The sequence below is a fragment of the Oncorhynchus masou genome, chromosome 32, assembly GCF_036934945.1.
Source record: "Oncorhynchus masou masou isolate Uvic2021 chromosome 32, UVic_Omas_1.1, whole genome shotgun sequence".
NCBI classification, from domain to species: Eukaryota; Metazoa; Chordata; class Actinopteri; order Salmoniformes; family Salmonidae; genus Oncorhynchus; species Oncorhynchus masou.
Window position 1 is genome coordinate 52,835,972 of NC_088243.1, and position 27,545 is coordinate 52,863,516.

The 27,545-nt window shown below is 41.8% G+C and overlaps 1 protein-coding gene across 2 annotated transcripts in view; it reads right to left on the reverse strand.

The window, feature by feature from the left end:
* The window catches only part of fam13b (family with sequence similarity 13 member B), an 85,253-nt gene that overhangs the window by 38,826 nt on the left and 18,882 nt on the right, over positions 1 to 27,545 (reverse strand). For both annotated transcript variants that reach the window (XM_064954351.1, XM_064954350.1), the window contains exons 4-6: positions 24,857 to 25,069; positions 24,446 to 24,623; positions 23,672 to 23,813 (exon numbers count right to left, since the gene is read on the reverse strand). In XM_064954351.1, coding sequence (XP_064810423.1) covers positions 23,672 to 23,813; positions 24,446 to 24,623; positions 24,857 to 25,069 — 533 coding nt within the window. The remainder of the gene's footprint in view (positions 1 to 23,671; positions 23,814 to 24,445; positions 24,624 to 24,856; positions 25,070 to 27,545) is intronic.

Genomic DNA, 27,545 nt, shown 5'->3' on the forward strand with positions numbered 1-27,545 from the left:
AGAAAATGGATTTCGTTTTGAAAACTTCTAGCTATTGAATACAGATCGCTCCGTGATCAATTTTATTGTTTATTAATGTTTACTAATACCTAAAGTTGGATTACAGAAGTAGTTCGAAGTGTTTTGTCAAAGTTTATAGGCAACCTTTTTAATTAAAAAAAATAACGTTGCGTTTAAAAACAGTGTTTTTCCTGGATCTGACGGTCTTCATAAATGGACATTTTGGGTATACAAGGACCGATTTAATCGAAAAAAAGACCCAATTGTGATGTTCATGGGACATATAGGAGTGCCAACAAAGAAGCTCGTCAAAGGTAATGAATGTTTTATATTTTAGTTCTGCGTTTTGTGTAGCGCAGGCTACGCTAATTCCTTTGTTTACGTCCCCTTCTGGTATTTCGGGGTGTTGCATGCTATCAGATAATAGCTTCTCATGCTTTCGCCAAAAAGCATTTTACAAATCTGACTCGTTGGCTAGATTCACAACGAGTGTAGCTTGAATTGAGTACCCTGCATGTGAGTTTTAATGAACGTTTGAGTTTTAACGAGTGCTATTAGCATTTTGCGTAGCGCATTTGCATTTATTGTTGGCAAGGTGGGACGATTGCGTCTCGGGTGGGCCAGAGAGGTTAAACATCACAAGTGGTCCTTTTGAACGATAAATTCACTCGTTAGATATCCAAAATGTCCATTTATTTGGAGCGTATGATTCAGAAAATACACTGGTTCCAACTCCCGCAACATGACTACACATTATCTAATTAGTTACCTGTAAACTTGATCCAAACATCTCAAACAACACTCCTAATTCAACTTAAGGTATTTTTAAATGTAAATAATCAATAAAATTTAAGATGGAATAAGCTGTGTTCAATACCAGAGGAAAACAAAGTGGAGCGTGCTTTCAGGTCGCGCGCCTCAACCACAACAGTACACTTTACTCGACCCTCGTTCTGGACAGCCCTACTTCTTCATTTCTCAAAGGATACTCAGACATCACTCAAACAGTTTTAGAAACTTCTAATAATATGCATATCCTAGCTTCTGGGCCTGAGTAGCAGGCAGTTTACTTTGGGTACACTTTTCATCCGGACGTGAAAATACCACCCCCTAGCCTTAAGTAGTAAGTGTCTTAACCGTTCCACAGGTGCATGTTCATTAATTGTTTATGGTTTATGGAACAAGCACGGGAAACAGTGTTTAAACCCTTTACAATGAAGATCTGTGAAGTTTAGATTTTTACCAATTATCTTTGAAGAACAGGGTCCTAAAAAATGGACGTTTCTTTTTTACTGAGTTGTGTGTATGTATGTGTGTATACAGTGGGGCAAAAAAGTATTTAGCCAGTCACCAATTGTGCAAGTTCTCCAACTTAAAAAGATGAGCGACGCCTGTAATTTATCATGGATACACTTCAACTATGACAGACAAAATGAGAAGAAAAAAAATCCAGAAAATCACATTGTAGGATTTTTTATTAATTTATTTGCAAATGGAAGACATACAAGACCACTGAATCTCCCTCGATCTGGGGCTCCACGCAAGATCTCACCCCGTGGGGTCAAAATGATTACAAGAACGGTGAGCAAAAATCCCAGAACCACACAGGGTGACCTAGTGAATGACCTGCAGAGAGCTGGGACCAAAGTAACAAAGCCTACCATCAGTAACACTACGCCGCCAGGGACTCAAATCCTGCAGTGCCAGACGTGTCCCCCTGCTTAAGCCAGTACATGTCTAGGCCCGTCTGAAGTTTGCTAGAGAGCATTTGGATGATCCAGAAGAAGATTGGGAGAATGTCATATGGTCAGATGAAACCAAAATATAACTTTTTGGTAAAAACTCAACTCGTCGTGTTTGGAGGACAAAGAATTCTGAGTTGCATCCAAAGAACACCATACCTACTGTGAAGCATGGGGGTGGAAACATCATGCTTTGGGGCTGTTTTTCTGCAAAGGGACCAGAACGACTGATCGTGAGATTGAGTGTGAACCTCCTTCCATCAGCAAGGGCATTGAAGATGAAACGTGGCTGGGTCTTTCAGCATGACAATGATCCCAAACACACCGCCAGGGCAACAAAGGAGTGGCTTCGTAAGAAGCATTTCAAGGTCCTGGAGTGGCCTAGCCAGTCTCCAGATCTCAACCCCATAAATCTTTGGAGGGAGTTGAAAGTCCGTGTTGCCCAGCAACAGCCCCAAAACATCACTTCTCTAGAGGAGATCTGCATGGAGGAATGGGCCAAAATACCAGCAACAGTGTGTGAAAACCTTTTGAAGACTTTCAGAAAACGTTTGACCTCTGTCATTGCCAACAAAAGGTATATAACAAAGTATTGAGAAACTTTTGTTATTGACTTTTTTGTATGACTTATTTTCCACCATAATTTGCAAATAAATAAATTAAAAATCCTACAATGTGATTTTTCTGGATTTTTTTAGTTGAAGTGTACCTATGATGAAAATTACAGGCCTCATCTTTTTAAGTGGGAGAACTTGCACACTTGGTGGTGGCTGACTAAATACTTTTTTTGCCCCTCTAAGTTCAAAGATGAAAAAGCCTGGAAGGAGGACAGATGACGAGAAACGATTATGTTGACCGTTTAATGTATGGCTTAATTGTCGGAGTAGAGGTCCTTGTGTATTTCAGGTAAATTAACAACCTCGTGTTTATATCCCAGGACAAATTAGCTAGCAACAGTAAGCTAGCTAAATAGAACAACTTAGCTAGCATGTGCAAGCTAAATTGCCATAAATGTTTAAAGCTTTTCGACCTGTCCCCAAATTAATATCATTGGTACAGAGTTTGTTTTGATATTTTAACCTGTCTGTCGTGATCGTTTTTGGTGTAGAGGGACGAAATAAATTTATGCACTATGGCGCACGCGCGCAGCCGGTTTGGGTTCTGTGTGAAGCGCTACATAGGGTCGTACGTACTGCGCATTACATCCCTGGGGCCAAGCTTCCTGCCATCCAGGACCTATATACTGCTGAACAATTAATGAAATAGTCACCCGGTCTGTTTGCGTTGTCTCTTCTCCCCCCCCCAACAGCTACTCGCTGTTTATTATCTATGCATAATCACTTTACCTCTACCTACATGATCAAATTTACCTCGACTAACCTGTGCCCCCCCGCACATTTATCCTCTGTATATACTCTAGCCTCATTATTGTTAATATTTTTATTGATTTTATTTATTACTTGAGTTTATTTAGTAAATATTTTCTTAATCAACAATCCAGTCAAGAAAATAGAGTTAAGGGCTGGTAAGAATTTCACAGTAAGGTCCATACCGCCTGTTCGGCGCATGTGACAAATAAAATTCGATTTTAGAGCAGGGGAGTATAGGAGGAGGTATTTTCTGCATATGCATTGTTATTTCGAAAGCTCATTATTTGTATTTATTTTATACCTTTGTTGCCCATCTTTATCAAGGGATCCAATCATTCCGGACCCCACTGTAAAGGGCTGTCCCTGAAAATACCAACAAACAAATCTTGGTTGACTGAAAAGTTGTCTGTACTTTCGACCAATGTGGATTTTGCCATATATAGACACCCTATGTGTTTTAATAAAATCAACTAAATTAATTGAGCTTGTCTGATGCTTTAAACTTACTTTAAACTTTCCTCCCGTTCCTGCTGGCTTTTTCAGATTCTGCCATTACTCTCCTGAAGTTGCCGGTAATAGGCTATACGAGGAATCAGCAATGCCAATTTATCTTACCATTTCTACCGATCTGAGTGCCAGTTATGGTTTTCATATGTACATTTTCATAGGAAGACGTTATTATAAATGAAACTGTGAAATGAAACTCAATCTTTGTCATGTGGTTAATAAAAATTGTATCTATATTGAAATGATACAAACCTAAACTTTTATTGCCAACTATGTAAAAATGCCTACATAAAGCCAACAAATAAAACTAGAAAATATCCTGAAGGAAAAAATATATATACACTGCTCAAAAAAATAAAGGGAACACTTAAACAACACAATGTAACTCCAAGTCAATCACACTTCTGTGAAATCAAACTGTCCACTTTGGAAGCAACACTGATTGACAGTACATTTCACATGCTGTTGTGCAAATGGAGTAGACAACAGGTGGAAATTATAGGCAATTAGCAAGACACCCCCAATAAAGGAGGGGTTCTGCAGGTGGTGACCACAGACCACTTCTCAGTTCCTATGCTTCCTGGCTGATGTTTTGGTCACTTTTGAATGCTGGCGGTGCTTTCACTCTAGTGGTAGCATGAGACGGAGTCTACAACCCACACAAGTGGCTCAGGTAGTGCAGCTCATCCAGGATGGAACATCGATGTGAGCTGTGGCAAGAAGGTTTGCTGTGTCTGTCAGCGTAGTATCCAGAGCATGGAGGCGCTACCAGGAGACAGGCCAGTACATCAGGAGACGTGGAGGAGGCCGTAGGAGGGCAACAACCCAGCAGCAGGACCGTTACCTCCTCCTTTGTGCAAGGAGGAGCAGGAGGAGCACTGCCGAGCCCTGCAAAATGACCTCCTGCAGGCCACAAATGTGCATGTGTCTGCTCAAACGGTCAGAAACAAACTCCATGAGGGTGGTATGTGGGTTGGGGGTTGTGCTTACAGCCCAACACCGTGCAGGACGTTTGGCATTTGCCAGAGAACACCAAGATTGGCAAATTTGCCACTGGCGCCCTGTGCTATTTACAGATGAAAGCAGGTTCACACTGAGCACACGTGACAGTCTGGAGACGCCGTGGAGAACGTTCTGCTGCCTGCAACATCCTCCAGCATGACCGGTTTGGCGGTGGGTCAGTCATGGTGTGGGGTGGCATTTCTTTGGGGGGCCGCACAGCCCTCCATGTGCTCGTCAGAGGTAGCCTGACTGCCTTTAGGTACCGAGATGACATCCTCAGACCCCTTGTGAGATCATATGCTGGTGCAGTTGGCCCTTGGTTCCTCCTAATGCAAGACAATGCTAGACCTCATGTGGCTGGAGTGTGTCAGCAGTTCCTGCAAGAGGAAGGCATTGATGCTATGGACTGGCCCGCCCGTTCCCCAGACCTGAATCCAATTGAGCACATCTGGGACATCATGTCTCGCTCCATCCACCAACGCCACGTTGCACCACAGACTGTCCAGGAGTTGGCGGATGCTTTAGTCCAGGTCTGGGAGGAGATCCTTCAGGAGACCATCCGCCACCTCATCAGGAGCAGGCGTTGTAGGGAGGTCATACAGGCACGTGGAGGCCACACACTACTGAGCCTCATTTTCACTTGTTTTAAGGACAAAGTTTTTTGTTTTACATCAAAGTAAATTGATCATTGATCATTGATCATTTTTGTATGATCTTGTTGTCAGCACATTCAACTATGTAAAGTAAAAAGTATTTCATAAGAATATTTCATTCATTCAGATGTATTAGGATGTATTATTCCCTTTATTTTTTTGAGCAGTGTATATCACATTGGCTATGCATGGTCTGTCTGTAACGAACTTGAAACATTGTATCAACTGGGTCCAGCCTGAAGCTTGTGCTAGCGAACTTGCAACATTGTACAAAGTATTCTGGGCCCTCGAGTTTCCCGCACCAGCGAACTCGTGACAGACACAGCTGTGGAGAAGATGGAAAGCTTAAAGTTTATTGGCGTACACATCACTGACAAACTGAAATGGATCACCCACACAGACAGAGGCTAAAGAAATATGCTTTGTCACCTAAAACCTGCACAAATTTGTAGATGCACAATTGAAAGCATCCTGTCGGGCTGTATCACTGCCTGGTACAGCAACTGCACCGCCCACAACCGCAGAGCTCTCCAGAGGGTGGTGTGGTCTGCCCAACGCATTACCGGGGGCAAACTACTCGCCCTCCAGGACACCTACAGCACCTGATGTCACAGGAAGGCCAAAAAGATAATCAAGGACATCAACCACCCGAGCCACTGCCTGTTCATCCCGCTATCATCCAGAAGGTTAGGTTAGTTCAGGTGCATCAAAGCTGGGACCGAGAGATTGAAAAACAGCTTTTATCTCAAGGCCATCAATGTTTAACAGCCATTACTAGCACATTAGAAGCTGCTACCTATAGGCATAGACTAGGAATCACTGGCCACTTTAAGGAATGGAACACTAGTCACTTTAATAATGTTTACATTTTTGCATTACTCATCTCATATGTATATACTGTATTCTATACTATTCTACAATATCTGTCGCTTAATGCTTACATCTTGCTTTACTCATCTCATGTGTGTGTATATACTGTTTTTCTATACTATTCTACTGTATCTTAGGCCATTCCGTTTTCCAACCACTCCACAAATTTCTTGTTAACAAACTATAGTTTTGGCAAGTCGACGAGGACATCTACTTTGTGCACGACAAAACAATTTCTTTCCAACAATTGTTTACAGACAGATTATTTCACCTAATAAATCGCTTTATCACAATTCCAGTGGGTCAGAAGATTATATACACTAAGTTGACTGTGCCTTTAAACAGCTTGGAAAATTCCAGAAAATGATGTCATGGCTTTAAACTTTTGATAACTCAAATTATGTCAATTAGCCTAATTGGAGGTATACCTGTGGATGTATTACAAGGCCCACCTTCAAACACAGTGCCTCTTTGCTTGACATCATGGGAAAATCAAAAGATATCAGCCAATACCTCAGAAAATAAATTGTAGACCTCCATGAGTCATTTGCGCACAGGCCAGGTCGCCTAAATACGTCTGAGTAATCAGGTGCACATCCTTACGTAACCTTGACAGGAGCGCACTAAACAATAGACAATGACTACATTTTAATTGACTAAACTTGTAAATGGTATGAAATAAACCAAAACGTGTTTCTCACAAGTGTAGCATAGGTTGTGCACTCTGCAAACAATGTCCACTCCCGACAATGAGAATGGTAAGACTGGAATAATATATTGATGTATTAGCATAAATTATCATAACCAAACAAACATTGTAGATTAGAAATGATAGAAATTAACAGTAAATGTACTACTTGTGATATGTAATGGGGAAGTGATAGACTAAAAATCTAAATTCATACAATTCACCAAATGAAGTTCTGAAACAATGAATGTGCACAAATTGGTGGGAGAGAACACATGGAGAGAAGTGCATTGAGCTTCTTGGCACTGCATGGTCAAGCCGACGTCTCCATTGGCCGTGTTGCATTTACGATGACATGGCTCTGCAGAAGTCAGGGCATTCATACTTGCGCATTACAGAGCTGTTTGTTGTGAGGGGAGTTGTCAAGGAAGTGAGTTTGTGTTTATACAGGATCTACCGCCCCCACCTACCGTCAACCAATCGTGTCAATGCGGAGCTATACAGAGCCCTCCGCATTGTTACAACATATGGGAGGTGCATGGCGATGCGGTACTGAGCTCAATTTGGCCTCTCCGCAATTGTCACCCCCTCCATATGGAGCCTCCGACCACATTTTTGGATAAAGCATAAATCGGCTTTGTCTGGTCCTCTACAATGGATTAGTTCATTGAGGTTGAGTGTGTGTGTGTGTGTGTGTGCGTGCGTACGCACGCCCGTACACCCATGTTAGTGAACTAATCTGTGTGTGTGTATACACACACAGTGGGGCAAAAAAGTATTTAGTCAGCCACCAATTGTGCAAGTTCTCCCACTTAAAAAGATGAGGCCTGCAATTTTCATCATAGGTACACTTCAACTATGACAGACAAAATGAGGGAAAGAAATCCAGAAAATCACATTGTAGGAATTTTAATGAATTTATTTGCAAATTATAGTGGAAAATAAGTATTTGGTCAATGTCAAAAGTTTATCTCAATACTTTGTTATATACCCTTTGTTGACAGTGACAGAGGTCAAACGTTTTCACACACTGTTGCTGGTATTTTGGCCCATTCCTCCATGCAGATCTCCTCTAGAGCAGTGATGTTTTGGGGCTGTTGCTGGGCAACACAGACTTTCAACTCCCTCCAAAGATTTTCTATGGGGTTGAGATCTGGAGACTAGCTAGGCCACTCCAGGACCTTGAAATGCTTCTTATGAAGCCACTCCTTTGTTGCCCTGGTGGTGTGTTTGGGATCATTGTCATGCTGAAAGACCCAGCCATGTTACATCTTCAATGCCCTTGCTGATGGAAGTAGGTTCACACTCAAAATATCACAATACATGGCCCCATTCATTCTTTCCTTTACACGGATCAGTCGTCCTGGTCCCTTTGCATGTTTCCACCCCCATGCTTCACAGTAGGTATGGTGTTCTTTGGATGCAACTCAGAATTCTTTGTCCTCCAAATGACCTAACACACCTTCAGGCTATGAGGGCTATTTGACCAAGAAGGTGAGTGAATGAGTGCTGCATCAGATGACCTGGCCTCCACAATCACCCGACCTCAAACCAATTGAGATGGTTTGGGATGAGTATGACTGCAGAGTGAAGGAAGAGCAGCCAACAAGTGCTCAGCATATGTGGGAACTCTTTCAAGACTGTTGGAAAAGCATTCCATGTGAAGCTGGTTGAGCGAATACCAAGTGTGTGCAAAGCTGTCATCAAGGCAAAAGATGGCTACTTTGAAGAAACTAAAATATACAATATATTTTAATTTGTTTAACACTTTTTTGGTTACTACATGATTCCATGTGTTACTTTATAGTTTTAATATCTTCATTATTATTCTACAACGCAGAAAATCGTCAAAATAAAAAACCTTTGAATGAGTAAATGTGTCCAAACATTTGACTAGTACTCTATACAGTCTGCAAACAAAGCAAGCATCTCTTATGCAGGACAGGTCATGTGGGCTCAGATGTTTTCTATGTACAGTGTACACACAGAGAGACTATAAACACCAAGACATCTGTTACAATTACCAATTAGTGGTTGCTGCTGTACATTTTCAGCCAGGCTGGATGTTCCTTGAATAGGTCCTATTGAATCAGTGGTGTTGACATCCCTTGAAATGTACCTAGCGTTAGACGTTGACACTGCAGTCGGTGCAGTAAGTGCAGAGCCTGCTGCTAATATGGTGGGAGGTATATTACATTGTACAAGATGTTCCATAAAGATCTAAAGATAGATCACACCATTCATCACCTTGGCTGAAAATTGTTCCGTGCCCTATGTTATAATTGCAAGGAGAGAGAGACTTGGTGGGGTAACCTAACAGAATAGGAATGATTCCTAATAGATATTCTGTGTCTTTGCCTGCATTTACAGAGGCAGACCAATTTCACTCTTTTCTTTCACTAAGGTCTTGATTAATCAGATCTGAAAAAGATCTGATGTGATTGGACAAAAAAGTTCAGAATTCAGCTGCCTGTGTAAACGCAGCATAAGAGACCACATTCCCACCTCCTAGTCTGAGATGTTTTAGAACCCATAAACAGTTAGTCTCTCCCCCCCCAACCGCATCTGCTGCTGCCATGTCACAGCCACATTGCCATGGCAACAGCTCACTGACACCACTGATTGCATTTCAGGGTCTTGTCCCTCATTGTGTATGCAGATGGTTATGAGTAATGGTTGTGTGTTGTCATGGTAGCGGTGTCTGTCCGCTGTCTGTAGTATAGCAACAGAAAGAGCCCAGGGGAAAGTATTCTCACACTGTTCTAATGGATTAACGGACACATTTATCCACATCAACAAAGCCCAGAACATTGAGCACTTCTCCAAAGGTTAAATATACTGAAGGGAGAGACTACTAAAAGATGTCTGAGCAGAAAAAGAGCTCACACTTAAAAAAGGTCTCTAGCAGATGAATGGGGAGTCAAAGTAACCTTCATATTTTACAACACAAGGGCCTGACAGCTGTAAATGGTCAATGTGTTACAGAGACCATGGAACTTTGTATCATCTCCACAAGCTTTTCATAAACCGCAGGGTGCGGACAATGATTATTACGCATTGACAATTACCTAGAACCATTTCCCATGTCAAATTCAGATGTAGAAAGGCTTGATTCCACTCATTTGTTGTGGATTGTTTTCTCAAAAGTTTAGAATATTTTTCTCAAACACATGGAACATTTATCCAAAATATTAAGTCTAATAGGCTAATCAATGTTTACATCTACAGTGCCTTCAGAAAGTATTCATACCCCTTGACTTACTACACATTTTTGTGTGACAACCTAAATTCTAAATGGATTAACTGTATTTATTTTCTCACCTGTCTACACACAATACCCCATAATGACAAAAGTGAAAACTGTTTTTAAAAATGTTTGCACATTTATTGAAAATGAAATACAGAAATCTCAATTCCATAAGTATTCACACCCGAGTAAATACTTTGTAGAAGCACCTTTGGCAGCGATTTCAGCTGTGAGTCTTTCTGGGTAAGTCTCTAAGAGCTTTCCACACCTGGTTTGTGCATCATTTGCCCATTATTCAAGCGCAGTCAAATTGGTTGATGATCATTGCTAGACAACCATTTTAAGGTGTTGCCATGGATTTTCAAAACTAACTCAGCCACTCAGGAACGTTCACTGTCGTCTTCTTTAGCAAATCTACTGTAGATTTGGCCTTTTAGGTTTTAATCTCCAAGTGTCTGGTGGAAATCAGACAACCAGGTTCTCTGTGCTTAGTGCTATTCCGCTTATTTTTTTAATCCTGAAAAACTCACCAGTCCATAGCGAATACAAACATACTCATAACATGACGCAGCCACCACTATGCATGACAATATGGAAAGTGGTACTCAGTAATATGTTGTATAGGATTTGGCCCAAACCTAACACTTTGTATTCAGGACAAAAAGTTATTTGTTTGGCCACGTTTTGCAGTATTACTAGTAACTTGTTGCAAACAGGCTCCCTTCTTTTCACTCTGTCAATTAGGTTAGTATTGTTGAGTAACTACAATGCTGTTGGTCCCTCCTCAGAGTTTAATGGCTGTGATAGGAGAAAACAAGCTATTTTAAAGTCACCACTGGGGACATGGTGAAATCCCTGAGCGGTTTCCTTCCTCTCCGGCAACCGAGTTAGGAAGGACGCCTGTATCTTTGTAGTGACTATTATTGAACACAGGAGGAGTCCATGCAACTTGTGATTTAAGCACATTTTTACTCCAGAACTTACTTAGGCTTGCCATAACAAAAGGGTTGAATACTTATTGACTCAAGACATTTCAGTTTATTTATTTGTAAACTTTTCTAAAAACATAACACCACTTCGACATTATGGGGTATTGTCTGTAGGCCAGTGCCAAAAAAAATCTAAATTTAATTTTAAATTCAGGCTGTAACAAAAAAATGCCAAAAAAGTAAACGGTGTGAATACCTTCTGAAGGCACTGTATATCTTAAACAAGGAGGAAGCCATGCGTTCATATTATGTAATCTTGGTTAACCCAGAACTAAGGTCTTGTGTAATTGGTCAGACGCTCGATTAAGTTATGAGTCAATACGTGTTCAATTAAACAGTCACCCATTTTGAATGATCGTTTCTGTGGATCTCTGAGCAATGTTCTATAGATTCCCTGGGTCAATTAATTTGAGTCTCAGATATTGCAGTTCAGCAGGCAGAAATTTGGCCAGTATGACGTAGCATTGAGATAAAGCCGGTGTTGTACCCGCCATCAGTTGAGACAACATGCTCTTAAATACAGGGTAGGTGTACTTTCAAAATCATAGAAATTAGAGCCGGGATGATACCAGTATTGCCATGGAAAAAATGAAAACAAAGCAGATTAACTATTAGGTCCTTTAAAAACCAGCTGTCTGTAAAATATTGTGTGCTAATGCATGGAAAATAAACAAATGTGACTCCGCAATGGCCACATAATGTTGTTTGTTTACAACATTGGGGCTTTTTTTTGTGAAATCCGCCTCATGTTTTGTTTTCTTGCCGCGATAGTAACGAATATCACAATACCGGTATCGTCCCTGCCCGAATAGAATGGACTGATCCCTTCAGACCACTGCCACTTCGCTGATACACCATTGAAATGTTCAATTCTAATTACTACCACAAAAGATGGCTGCCGGTCAATTTTATTAGATATATATATTCTATATACACATACATATCTATCTATATATACACACACATATTCTATACACACACACACACACACACACACACATATATAGTGCTTCAGAAAGTATTCATCCCTCATGTTGTGTTACAGCCCGAAATCTAATTGGATTCAATATTTCCCCTCACCCATCTACACACAATACCCCATAATGAAAGTGAAAGCATGTTCTTAGAAATCTTTGCAAATGTATTGAAAATTAAATACAGAAATCTCATTTGCATAAGTATCCACACCTCTGAATCAATACTTAGTAGATGCACCTTTGGCGGCGAATACAGATGAGTCTTGGGTAGGTCTATCAGCTTCACACATTTGGATTTTCTCCCATTCCCCCTTGCGGATTTCCTCAAGCTTTGTTAAGTTAGATCGGCAGTGCACAGAATTCTTCAAGTCTTTCCACAGATTTTCAATGGAATTCAAGTCTGGGCGACTTCCACACTCTTGTTCTGAAGCCATTCCAGAATTTCATTGGCTTTATGCTTGGGGGCCATGATCCTGTTGGAACGTAAATCTTCACCCTCATTCTAAGGTCGTTTGCACTCTGAAACAGATTCTTATCAAGGATTTGCATGCGCTTGGCTACATTCCCTGTTCCCTCTATCCTTACTAGTCTACCAGTCCCTGCCCATGGAAAGCATCTCCATAGTATAATGCTGCCACCAGCATGCTTAACGGTGGACAAAGACATAGTGCTTTTCATTCAGGCCAAAGAGTTCAACTTTTGTCTCATCAGACCACTGAATATTTTTGCCTTATGCGCTCAGTCTATCACATGCCTTTTTGCAAACACCAGGCGTTATGTCATGTGCCTTGTTCTTAGGAGAAGCTTTTGTCTGGCCACCCAGATTGGTGAGGTGCTGTACAGACTATTGTCCTTCTGACAGGTTCTCCCATCTCAGCCAAGGAACTCCGTAGTTCTGTCAGTGGTCAATGGGTTCTTGTTCACCTCGCCAACCAAGGTCCTTCTTGCCAGGTTTCTCAGTTTGATCGGACACCCAGCTCTAGGCAGAGTCTGGGAGGTTCCATATGTTTTACATTTCCCAATGATGGAAATCACTGTGCTCTTGGAAACTTTCAACACTGTAGAAATTGTTTCATACCCTTCCCCAGATATGCCTCATCACAATTCTCTCTCAGAGATCTACGGCAGTTCCTCAGACTTCATGGTATAGTTTCTGCTCTGACATGTACGGTCAACTATGGGACCTTATATAGACAGGTGTTTTTCTAAATATTGTCCAAACAATTGAATTGGCCACAGGTGAACTCCAATCAAGTTGTAGTACCATCAAGGATGATCAAACGAAATTGAATGCACCGGAGCTCAATTTGGGGTGTCATAGCAAAGGGGTGTGAATACTTATGTAATTGAGATATTTCTTTATTTTAAAAAATGATACATTTTATTTTCACTTTGTCTTTATGGGGTATTGTGTGTAGATGGTTGAGAATTGTTTTAATTTAAATCCATTTAGAATTCAGTCTGTAAAAACAAAATGTGGAATAAGTCATGGAGGTAGGGAATACTTTATGAAGTAACTGTACGGTGTTTATATGATTTCAATAGGTTTCCTATAGAGGATTGACAGTATAATTTACAACAGATAATCCCATTCAAACATTCTCTGATGTGTGGACCTCCATCTTTGTGATACCATTTGAAAGTAGAAATGTCTATTTGATTCCCATTTTAGTACATTTATCAGCCAAAACATGACACCAACCCTGTTTTCAAGAGCATGTGTCTCAACCGATGGCGGGCACAAGACAATAACTCCAGTTGTAAAATTGGGTCAAAGCTACGACATATGCCAATATGAAGAAAATAATTATCATTTACTGTAAAAAAAAATCTAATAAAAAAAAAATCTAGAAATTATCAAAGTTTGACAACCCTGTTTGTAAGCTTTTCAATTACAGCAATCTCAAACGTTTATCTTTTCCAGTGATGAAGACATGGATGTCTCCTGGTGTGGTGGTGTATACAAAATAGGTAAACACTGAGCACATTTCTCTCTTGAATGTTTTGGCATTCAGGTACAAAGAGAGAGAAAAAAAAAAAACTGTCGGGGGAGGTTCTCTTCTGCACTGTTCAACTAATCCAGTAAAATGTGAAGTTGAGATGGAGGGTCACCTTGTTACCGTCCAAAAGCGAAAGTCGTATCACAGGCTCTTTCCATTTCCCCTGAAAACCGGATGCACACGGTTTCTTATGTCCCCGCTGAGGGTGGCTAAAAGATGAAATGTTTCAGAAAGAGGGCTCTGTGTGTTAGCCACTCAGCCCGAGCAAGTCTGCCCGCTCGCTAAGGACCAGTGGGTAGAGACAGCAATGTGAGGAACAAAAGGGCATAACCTTGGCTAGGGCTAGAGCAAGGGCTCCCAAACTTTTTCCACTCAGGGGCCCCTCACGTCTATTTCTATGGCACTGTTCATGACACAAACTGTTCACACCCCTCTTGTTGGTGGAGAGAATTTTGCAGGTTTAATGCTATTTTCCTGCAATTCTACACATTTTGTCATGGGGTTCAAAGTTTTTGCAGTTTTAAAGCAAATATTCTTGCACTTCTATACATTTTTACATGTCTAATGTGTATTCATGTGATATTTGAGTGACAAAAAAATTACAACAATATCTATAGCCAAAAAAATACAAAAAAAAGTTAGCTGACATGGGCTAGTTGATCTGGACATTTTTGACAAGATATAAATAGCTTTAAGGTGACTAACATGACAAGAGGAACTGATGATGCACGACCCAATTTTGTAATTGCACCTTGTGCATTCATTGTTTTATTTTGTTTAGACTACTGCAATGCTCTACTTTCCAGCTACCTGGTTAGAGCACTAAATGAACTTCAGTTAGTGCTAAACGCGGCTGCTAGAATCTTGACTAGAACCAAAAAATATTACTCCAGTGCTAGCCTCTCAACACTGGCTTTATGTTAAGGCTAGGGCTGATTAAGGTTTTACTGCTGACCTACAAAGCATTGCATGGGCTTGCTCCTATCTTTCTGATTTGGTCCTGCCATACATAACTACACGTACGCTACGGTCACAAGACCCAGGCCTTATTGTCCCTAGAATTTCTAAGCAGCTGGAGGCAGGGCTTTCTCCAATAGAGCTCCATTTTTATGGAATGGTCTGCCTATCCTATCCATGTGAGAGATGCAGACTTAAGAGGTTGAGACTAAGTCTTTATTGAAGACTCATCTCTTCAGTAGGTCTTATGATTGAGTGTAGTCTGGCCCAGGGGTGTGAAGGTGAATGGAAAGGCACTGGAGCGACGAACCACCCTTTCCTGGCCGGTTCCCCTCTCCACTGGGATTCTCTGCCTCTAACCCTATTATGGCGGCTGGGTTACTGGTGCTCTTCCATGCCGTCCCTTGGACGGGTGCGTATACTTGAGTGGGTTGAGTCTCTGACGTGATCTTCATGCCCGGGTTGGCGCCCCTCCTCGGGTTCGTGCTGTGGGGGAGACCTTCGTGGGCTATACTCGGCCTGGTCTCAGGGCAGTAAGTTGGTGGTTGAAGATATCCCTCTAGTGGTGTGAGGGCTGTGCTTTGGCAAAGTGTGTGGGGGTTATATCCTGCCTGGTTGGCCCTGTCCGGGGGTATATTCGGACAGGGCCACAGTGTCTCCCGACCCCTCCCGTCTCAGCAGTCAATAATTATCCTGCAATAGTTTGTGTCGGGGCTAGGGTCAGTCTTATATCTAAAGTGCTTCTACTGTCTTATCCTGTGTGAATTTAAGTACACTCCTTCTAATCCTCTCTTTCTCTTCTCTCAGAGGACCTGAGCCCTAGGACCACGCCTCAAGACTACCTGGCCTAGTGACTCCTTGCTGTCCCCAGTCTACCTGGTCGTGCTGCTGCTCCAGTTTCAACTGTTCTGCCTGCGGCTATGGAACCCTGAACTGTTCACCTTACGTGCTACTCTACTGCACCTGCTGTCTAAAACTCTGAATGCTCGGATATGAAAAGCCAACTGACATTTACTCATGAGGTGCTGACCTGTTGCACCCTCTTACAACCACTGTGATTATTATTTGACCCTGCTGGTCATCTATGAACGTTTGAACATCTTGGCCATGTACTGTTATAATCTCTACCCGGCACAGCCAGAAGAGGACTGGCCACCCCTCAGAGCCTGGTTCTTCTCTAGGTTTCTGCCTTTTGAGCGAGTTTTTCCTAGCTATCGTGCTTCTACATCTGCATTGCTTACCATTTGGGGTTTTAGGCTGGGTTTCTGTATAGCACTGTGATATCGGTTGATTGATTGGAGGTCTAGCCTTATATTTTATTTTCTAATATACAATTGAATAGAGGAGCGAATAATATTCACTCAAATTCCCCTGCCTTCGGTTTCACTCTTGCAAGAGCGGGTATGCGGTTCTCAGTTTAATTTTTCCAGGTTTCCATTTTTTTAAGCTTCGCTCTCTAAAAAAAAAAACTTTAAAAAACTTTATTTTATAGAAAAAAAACAAAAGTGGATATTCTAAGTCCACAAAAATGCTTAAACCACATCAGACCACTGAGGTCTGGGAAAAATAAAGACAATTCGATTTTTGGTTGCAGCTACCCTTTAATGCAAGTGCACACCAGCATGAGACCGTTGTTTGGTTAGCAATGTTTCTTTAGCGCTCATGTGATTGCATCAATCCAGTGGCCAATTGTGTTGCAAATGATCATTTCATTCTGCCAGGCATAGGCTACTTTGTAGTTAACATTTAATTGAGAAGGTTTTTTGAAAAGCCTTTCCAACTATACTAGAAGGTTATGAATAGCATCATCGCTAAAGGCTACACAAAGTGGTGCATTTCTGTGCCGTTTCAGAAAGTTGCAGGAAAATACTAATAATTTTGTTGAGGTCTTATGATTAACAAATTCATGATCTTTCTAATGAATTCACAATACATTTAGTTGATTTCCTACTAAGTTTTAATTTCTGGATTCCGTGATTGCGTCTGCAGCGCTGACTTTATAGGGCACCCACAGGTGCCATATGCCTTGCCTGTAAAAAAAATTTTTAAAGCCTGATCCCAGGCTAAAGTAGAGCAGCTTCATCAGAATGGGCCAGGGAAAGGTATCTTATGTAGAACAGGCCTGGAGGGAGACGATGGGTAACGGCAATGTCCCCATCACAACCAGCCACTCCAGCAGCAGAGTAGGGAGAAGCTGAGGAGAGAAGCTGGTAGGGAACCTGAGATTTATGCCTGGATTAATTACCAGGGACCCTTGTGAGCTGTCAAGTGCTCCTCCGCTACCCTGGCTCAACTCCAACTGGGTTTCTGTTTCCTTCTCCAATTAGCTGCCTACCTTCATCACTTCCTCTCCTACTCCACAGCAGTACAACACTGAACCTCATCGACCCTGCAGAGCTTTCTCAGAATAGGAGGACCCTGCCTTATTCAGATGAGTGTCACTGTGCAACAGGATGACCTTTCCTAGAGAAACAGCTCAGTCCCTCGCAGTTATGACTAGCCCAACCTTACCTCAAGGCTATACTACTCCTGATTAAATGCAGTGAAACTGAAGGCAAGGAAGCACTTCCCCCACTCCCTATGGTCTCTGGCCAGGCAGGATGGAATAGGCACTGCTGGCTGCCTGACTGTGCGGTGTGAGTGACTTAAGACTGACTCTCCAGGCTAACACTCCTTGAGGTCCGTTGGGAAACCCAGACTTCCCCGGAGACGCCCGCAGGTGTCGGTTCCACAGCTACGTTACCATGGTTATGTAAACACAGAGGTTCCACATTATTTCTTCATACAGAACAGAAAGCCATTCCTGAACAGCATTTCTCTGAACTATTTGGTCACAAAACAGAGGGAGAAGAGAGTCATATGGAAGGAATGTGGCTTATCAGTCAGTTTCCTGTGTAAGAGTGACTGCCTCTGGAACGCAAATATGCGGCCGCAATCGAGGATTAGGTCCAGATTTGAGAGGGTGCAGCAGCACATCTGCCTAGCGCTGATCTGAAGACTGCTGTGTGTGTGTGTGTGTGTGTGTGTGTGTGTGTGTCGGGGAGCCATGCCTGAGAGGTGCTCATATACACCCAATTTCCCACAAAATGCTGGGAACTTCTGGAGCAACCATTGCTACTTCATAAAGGCAGGCAGGTGTAATTCAGAAGCCATTTCTCAGGCTCAGGACCATGACTGAACACTTGCTACTGACACACATCTTGGCATCTCCATGGGAGTAGAAGGCTATTATAAAAAAGGCATGCAGACAACAAAGGGAACTTCAACTCCACCCCAAAGCCTCTTTACTTTCTCTATTCTCTCAAAAGTTGTCTTTGGCTTGGGGCGTAAAAACTATTCCCAACATTTGACTGCTATGAATAAACAACACTGCAGTAATTCCATAATCTCCATTACTTAATCTCAAAAAAAAATTCCGTGCCAGTACCAGAGTGGCTGGAATAATGTTAAAACTCTACTTCCTCATTACGGAAATTCAAATGAACATATTTTCAGTCAACACATGCATGGCGGAATGGAGTTAATTATTTTGTTTGGTTGTTATTACCTAAGACCATTATACCTTGACGTACGGGCAATCCTGTCTCGGAAAATTCCTTCCATATACATATATATATCACACATACATACCACACATGCAAAAATGTCTATAAACATCTATAAACATGTTTTAACTTTGTCATTATGGGGTATTGTGTGTAGATTGATGAGGGAAAAATGTATACATTTTAGAATGAGGCTGTAATGTAACAAATTGTGGGAAAAGGAAGGGGTCTGAATACTTCCAATGCTCTGCTCTCTTGGGTAAATAAATGAAACTAGCTCCAGTAGACAAATCATTTTGAGTGTGAACTATATAACTGTACTGTATTATATGGACCAGAATTACGCACATTAGTCAAACCATGATAAAGCAGGGAGAAAACATTCGATTCTGTTGCAGAGTTAAAAGTATCAAATTCATTTCATATATATTCTTGTATAGTTAGTAGACTGACGCATATACAGCACCAGTTAAGATTCTGGACACACTTACTCATTCCTTTATCTTTACTATGTTCTACATTGTAGAATAATAGTGAAGACATCAAAACTGAAATAAAATAAAGATTCATGTAGTAAAAAAAAAAAAAAAAAGAGTTGAATCAAAATGTATTTCATATATGAAATTCTTCAAAATAGCCACCCTTTACCTTGACACTCTTGGAATTCCCTCAACCAGCTTAACAAGGTAATCATCTGGAATGCATTTCAATTAACAGGTGTACCTTGTTAAGTGCATTTGTGGAACTTCTTTCCTTCTAAATGCGTTTGAGCCAATCAGTTTGTGTGATAAGGTAGGGACTGACAAGGTAAAAGATCAGTCCATCATTACCTTAAGACAATGTCAGTCAATCCGGAACATTTTAAGAACCTGTAAAGTTTCTTCAAGTGCAGTCGCAAAAACCATCACTCGCTATGATGAAACTGGCTCTCGTGAGGGCAAATACAGAAAAGACCCAGAGTTATCCTCTGCAGCAGAGCTAAGGTCATTAGAGTTACCAGTCAAAATAAATGCTTCAGAGTAAAAGTAAGACATCAACTGTTCAGAGGAGACTGCCTGAATCAGGCCTTCATGGTCAGATTTCTGCAAAGAAACCACTACTAAAAGAACACTAATAAGAAGTGGCTTGGCTGGGCCAAGAAACACAAGCAATGGACATTAGACAGGTGGAAATCTGACCTTTGGTCTGATGAGTCAAATATGTGAGACGCAGAGTATTTGAACGGATGATCTCTGCATGTGTGGTTCCCACCATGAAGCATGGAGGTGGTGTTGTGATGGTGCTTTGCTGGTGACACCGTTATGATTTATTTAGAATTCAAAGCACACTTAACCAGCATGGCTAACACATTCTGTAGCGATAAGCCATCCCATCTGGTTTGCTAGGGTTGGACAATTTGTATTTCAACAGGACAATGACCCAACATCTCCAGACTGTGTAAGGGCTATTTGACCAAGGAGGAGAGTGAAGGAGTGCTGCATCAGATGACCTGGCCTCCACAATCACCCGACCTCAACCCAATTCACATGGTTTGGGATGAGTTGGACCACAGAGTGAAGTAAAAACAGCCAAATCCTTCAAGACTGTTGGAAAAGCATTCCAAGTGAAGCTGGTTGAGACAATGCCAATAGTGTGCAAAGCTGTCAAGACAAAGGGTGGCTACTTTGAAGAATCTAAAACACAGTTGAAGTCGGACGTTTACATACACCTTAGCCAAATACATTTAAAATCAGTTTCACAATTCCTGACATTTAATCCTAGTAAAAATTCCCTGTCTTAGGTCAGTTATGATCACCATTTTATTTTAAGAATGTGACATGTCAGAATAATAGTAGTGCATTATTTATTTCAGCTTTTATTTGTTTCATCACATTTCCAGTGGGTCAGAAGGTCACATGCACTCAATTAGTATTTGGTAGCATTGCCTTTAAATTGTTTAACTTGGGTCAAACGTATTTGGTAGCCTTTCACAAGCTTCCCACAATAAGTTGGGTGAATTTTGGCCCATTCCTCCTGACAGAGCTGGTGTAACTGAGTCAGGTTTGTAGGCCTCCTTGCTTGCAAACACTTCTCACTTCTGCCCACAAATCTTCTATGGGATTGAGGTCAGGGCTTTGATGGCCACTCCAATAACTTGACTTTGTTGTCCTTCAGTTATTTTGCCACAACTTTGGAAGTATGCTTGGGGTCATTGTCCATTTGGAAGACCCATTTGTGACCAAGCTTTAACTTCCTGACTGATGTCTTGAGATGTTTCAATACATCCATAATTTTCTAATCTATTTTGTGAAGTGCACCAGTCCCCCCTGCAGCAAAGCACCCCCCCCCCCAACATGATGCTGCTACCCCCGTGCTTCACGGTTGGGATGGTGTTCGTCAGATTGCAAGCATCCCCCTTTTTCCTCCAAACATAACGGTCATTATGGCCAAACAGTTCCATGTTTGTTTCATCAGACCAGAGGGCATTTCTCCAAAAATGTACGATCTTTGTCCCCATGTGCAGTTGCAAACTGTAGTCTGTCTTTTTTTTATGGCGGTTTTAGAGCAGAGGCTTCTTCCTTGCTTAGCTGCCTTTCAGGTTGTCGAGATAGGACTCGTTTTACTGTGGATATAGATACTTTTGTACCCATTTCCTCCAGCATCTTGACATGGTCCTTTGCTGTTGTTTTCAGATTGATTTGCACTTTTCGCACCAAAGTGCGTTCATCTCTAGGAGACAGAACGCGTCTCCTTCCTGAGTGGTATGACGGCTGCGTGGTCCCATGGTGTTTATACTTGCGTACCATTGTTTGTACAGATGAACGTGGTATCTTCAGGCGTTTGGAAATTGCTCCCAAGGATGAACCAGACTTGTGGAGGTCTACAATAATTTTTCTGAAGTCTTAGCTGATTTATTTTGATTTTCCCATGATGTCAAGCAAAGAGGCACAGATTGAAGGTAGGCCTTGAAATACATCCACAGGTACACCTCCAATTGACTCAAATGATGTCAATTAGCCTATCAGAAGCTTCTAAAGCCAGGACATCGTTTTCTGGAATTTTCCAAGCTGTTTAAAAGGCACAGTCAACTTAGTGTATGTAAACTTCTGACCCAATTGAATTGTGATAGTGAATTATAAGTGAAATAATCTGTCTGTAAACAATTGTTGGAAAAATTACTTGTGTCATGCACAAAGTAGATGTTCTAACAGACTTGCCAAAACTATAATTTTGGAGTAATGACTCCAACCTAAGTGTATGTAAACCTCCGACTTCAACTGTATATTTTATTTGTTTCACACTTTTGGTTACTACATGATTCCATGTGTTATTTCATAGATTTGATGTCTTCACTATTAAATTCTACAATGTAGAAAACGGTAAAAATAAATTAAACCCTTAAATGATTAGGCGTGTCCAAATTTGACTGGTACTGTATAACTTTCATATTATTTCCCTTAATGTTAATGTACCTCCTCTCTCACGATTGTTGCTTCATTCCTTCCTCGCTTTCAACAGGTAAATGAAATGAAAGTTTTGTTGCCTTTATTTTCATCATTCTAATGACATCCTTGAATAAATGCAGGACTAGATTCAGAAGGCTTTCACTTCTCTTCACGAAGATTGAATGGTTATGGGTCTGAATAAATAACTGCTATAGCCTACCGCCATCGCACGTTCGCTCTTCTTTCAAACTACCTGAAAGTTCTATTGGCTGCTGTATATAACATTTAGTAAACAAGAGCTTGCGTCCCTCTTCGAATAGTCTATTGGTATGAGAAATGCTAAAAAAAAATAATGTCCAGCAAACTATTCTAGTCTAGCTTTTCCTGCATAGGACTTCAAGAGTTAAAGAGTGCTTTTTAAGGGGAGAGGCCAGTGGAGCACCGGTGCTTGCATATTGCACAAGACACAGAGGCTATAAGTTAGAAGCTTATTATGCATAACCCATCATTAATTAGCTACATATAAGGCTAACACTGCATTGAAATGAATTACCTGAAAGAGGTAGGCTAGGACATCTATATATTAATCTAGAACAGGTTTATCACTGATTTAAAGCATTGATATTGGAGTGAAAAGGTTGTTTGTTTTTTTACCTGCAGCTGCAATTTAATAAAATAATCCTTACAATTAAAAAAATAAGATGACCCCCGAAAGCCAGATGGAGATGGGTAAATTAGACGCAAATTCTGTCTTTATAGTACTGTAGCATAGACAAGGCAGCAGCAAATTCATGCCTCCAGGTCACAAGAAAAAAAAGTTACAAGGTTCAGTAGGTCTTCATGCACTGTGAACTGCGCGCCATACTGAGATGGGCGGTCTGTCCCCACCCTGAGCGTTGATTCATCATGCAGTAGGCAGTAGAGAAGCCAGATTTAGACATTGCATATAATTTAACAGTTCCATTTTACACCATGCTGTTCATATAATGTATTATAATTTACTGGTTTCAAGCAGTTATTTATCCCGGGAAAAGGCAGTGGAAATCTCAATAAATCTGTTTCCCGCGATTCAACCCCACTGTAGACATGCTGCCCCAAAAGAGGGATTGAATGTTAGTTAAAATCAGTTTTGTAGATCAGCAGCATGTTTCTCCGCTACATCGAAATGTTGGGTCAGCAGAGTGCAGCTGATTCGGGAGGCTAATACAGTACCTAGCTAGATAGCCTTTGGTGGAAGCACAAAGCATTGTGTGTGCAGCACAATGTAGCTGGTTGGTTAGCAGCATCCCATTTGTTTTATATGAAATGTGACTGGCTCAGCTAGCAAGTTTATACTAGCTTTCAAGCACATTGACAATCTTGAGAAATGCTGCTTGTTGAAGTATAAAACTCCTTTGCTAGATATAAAATGGCACGACTAAGATTTCTTCACCCCCAAAAAAAAACTGACAGAGTTATTGTTTTCGCTTAGATTAATTCAGACTGTTTAGAGGCAGAAATTGGGTTCGGCAGATGATGTAACCTAGGTAATATTTGTGTTATGACAACACGTTGTAGCCAAACTACTTCTGACTTCTGATCTATCCCAATACTGTTTGCGAAATACGAGATAGATCAGCGCAGGCAGAATCAACACGCTGACGCAAGACAATGGCCCAGAATAGAACATCTCTAGAGGGGAGAATAAGAGTGTCCTTACCTGTTCATTGATGGAGCTGTAGTCGGTGGTGGAAACGTCATCATCCTCCGAGTCAAAGAACTCCTCCTGATTCTCCAGCAGCTCCGCCAGAATGCGGCTAACTGACTCCTGCTCCTTCAGATCCTCCACGTCCGTGTCTAAACTAAGGTTAGACGATATGACCTCAGATCAGCTGTTATCATAAACACACGTATTGGAACTACAATATACAGACAAGAAACGACCTTAGATCAGCTTTATCACTACCATCCCACCTTAAATATGCAATGAGTGACTTTATTGTAAGTTTAACTTCAGTTTGAGTAATCTGACTCCACATCAGATGACTAAGAACTGGTGCTAGTAAGTACACAAAGATTTAAAAAAAAATCATATTCAATAATTTGACTGTCATTGACAGAACAGCTGTTCTCTCCCTTAAGTCAACAGAACACGGCTGTTTTCAGAGCATTGGCCACAGACACTCATCTAGAAGATTCTCTTACTATTATTACGCAAAGCAACCCCTCACGTGGCTGCATACATGTCTAAGCTTGATCACCAGGGTGTGTTATATATTTCATGATATAAATGAATATAAATGTTACCAAATATAATTTATGTTCTATAAGCACTTATACAGCACCATCTCCTGTGAGAATTCCAGCAACGTGAGATTGCCATTATGCAGGTATGTACACGTAGAACAAAAGTGAACGCCAAGTACAAGTACTAACGGCCTGTGGAGGTATGGGTGTATGGATAGGCGAGGTGCTGTGTTGTTGTTGGCCTTACTGGAAGATGTCTGGTCCGAATACCGCGGCGAGGGCGCCGACGCTCCAGCTTTCCTCCTGGAGCGAGGCTACGCTGGACAGGAAGCGGCACAGGAAGCGCAGCAGGCTGTAGTTAACCTGAGGCAGCTGCTGGAGGAAGTACTTCATGTTGCGGGCGAGCTCTTCCTCGCTGCTGTAGTCTGGACAACACACAACAGGGGATTGGAGATAGATGGTGCCAAGGGAAAGAAAGTAGTAAGAGAAAATGGAAAAAGATGGAGAAGGATGATGAAGAGAGAAGGAATTATGTGTAGCGCCTGTATAGGTGATACAAGTCAGACAAACAGAAACCGAGGAGGAGGATGAAGAGGTAGAACACTGAAGAGGAGGAGAATAATAATGATGAAAATGAGGATGACTAAGATGAGCTTACCTTGGTAGAGCTGCAGGATGTGGGACTGCATGCCTGCAGGGATGATGGGCTCTGGGAGCTCCTGCAGGAAGAGACGCAGCAGGCTGACGGCAGAGGCCAGGTCAGCCTCCTTCTCCAGGTCCACCTCCTCCCCAGAGTCATAGCGCTGCCGAAGCCACTCCACCCGCTCCGCGTTACCATTGACTAGGAACAGCCCCTCCAAATCCAGACGCCCTGAGAGCAACAGAGACAAAGAGGACAACAGTCAATCACTTGCTCTGTCTGCTGAACAGTTATATTCTTAATGACTCCCTCTCTGTGAGCATATCCATGAGTAGAATGGCTACATTAATTTCTCAAACATATTCCACACTGATTTTAGTACATTAATAAACTGATGAAGTTGAAGGCCTAATTTCTCAAATGGGTCAAATTTGACCATTTCCCAGATTTGTTCAGTTGTACTAACAGCTCAATCACAGGGCATATTACATGTAAGGGAGGAAGGAATGTTATTTTACCCACAAGAGATTTGGTAAACGTAACCAAAAATGGAATTGCCATGGAAACGCGTGGGGGGGAAGGGGCATGGGGCAAAGTCAGCCTACATTTAGGCTATTGTTTATTTCACACTAGGTTGAAGTAAAAATCCGAACATAATGCTTGTATCGATGTCAACCCCAACACCTGCTCACGGCTGACTACCACCACCCATTTCTGTATGCTAGCTATGCTAACCAGCTTATACGAATGTGAGTTTGCATTTAGCGGTCACTTCTAAACCTGAAAAGGGACAACTTATAAATGTTGTGCAGTTAAAACAGCCAAATATCCAAATCGGATATACAAGTAAACATATTGTGGGCCTGTTACAATACATAAATCATGACGGATGAGGAATATCCACTGTGTTAGATCAGATTTGTTGAATGTGCGCCAATCTGGTCTGCATGTGCGCCAATCTGGTCTGCATGTGCGCCAATCTGGTCTGCATGTGCGCCAATCTGGTCTGCATGTGCGCCAATCTGGTCTGCATGTGCGCCAATCTGGTCTGCATGTGCGCCAATCTGGTCTGCATGTGCGCCAATCTGGTCTGCATGTGCGCCAATCTGGTCTGCATGTGCGCCAATCTGGTCTGCATGTGCGCCAATCTGGTCTGCATGTGCGCCAATCTGGTCTGCATGTGCGCCAATCTGGTCTGCATGTGCGCCAATGACTTCTTTACCACATCTATCCCATTCAATGTGCGTTGGTTGGTCGTGCAAGTGGCTTCCTGTTTCAAGATGCAGCGGCGAGGGGGTGATACTATACACAAGGAAGTCTCCCAACCAGGAAGAAGAGCACACCATGTCATTCCGCAACTCTGGTTTCAGATCTGCAACTAGGATTTGTTCAAAGTGAGCTGCCTGGTTAAGGAAAACAGTGGGTGGGCGGTAGCTGTAAGGCAGAACACCCTGGTATGTGCCATGGACCCCCCCCCCCCTTCCCTCCATGCCCACCCTAACCCCACTGGGGCTACAGCAGCAGCTCGCTGGCCTGGGCCCCTGCTGCAGCTAAACAGAGGTCTCATTAAGTCACAATTATGGCATCCCGTTCTAAGTGCAAACAGACAGATCAAAGTATTTTCGATGCCTGATTAACTTCTGGACTGCACAATTATCATTAATATGGCAGCAGGGGAATGAAAGGTGGTGTGTTTGGGGGGGGTGTATTACATAACCACCCAATGTCTGCTTGATGTCACATTCAGTTGACTGGAGATAAATCAAGTTGAAACGAAGGAGGAAGTGAAATTCCCTGTCATTGAAATAAGAACTAAATAGATGTTTATGCCTCTGGAGTTGCAGCTTATGCCAGTGTTGGATTGACTAGCTCTTTTTCCCCCTGCACCAAAACTTTCAGTAGAAAGGAGTCTAAAATGTTACGCAATGGAGGAAGCACATCTTTTTGATCGCAGTGCATTTAGAGTTCAGCGTATCAAAGAGAGGATCTCTCCAAACAACATATTTGGTTTATCATGATGCAACAAGTAATCTTGGTTGACTGAAACTGTTTTTTTTCTGCTCGTCTTAAGCCACGCTAACTTGTTCAGCTTTTTAATTTTATTTAAACTAGACAAGAACTAATTCTTACAATGACGGCCTACCCCGGCCAAACCCTAACGATGTGAGACTCCCAATCACTTCCGGTTGTAATACAGCCTGGAATCGAACCAGGGTCTGTAGTGACGCCTCTAGCACTGAGATGCAGTGGCTTAGACTGGGTGGGAAAACTGTCTCAAGGGCCACGTCGGGATTTCTAAATTCACAGACTTAATTGTCAGTCAAAATCAAGTTGCAACCCAGAAAAAGAGCAGTTATTTAAAAATATAGGTCCGTTACTACATACTTCCTATCTAGTTTCAGATATTCCATTGTGGCCTGGGGTACAAAAACGTTATACATAATTACACACATTTGCACCACCGTGGGCTAGGCTACATAGAACATGAACAGATTTTTACAAATTATAAAAACGCACACAATCATTTAAATCTCTCTCTAGACATCTATATCTATAAATAATCTCTGCTTTGATGTAGAACAAGTCAAACCATCTCCAGTGGGGTTTCATACAAGAAGCTGAAATTATGACAGGTAAAAGGTAATCTCTCTAAAGTACCTGGAGAAGCTGTCAAAACAAGCCACAACTATATAAAGCAAGACACAGT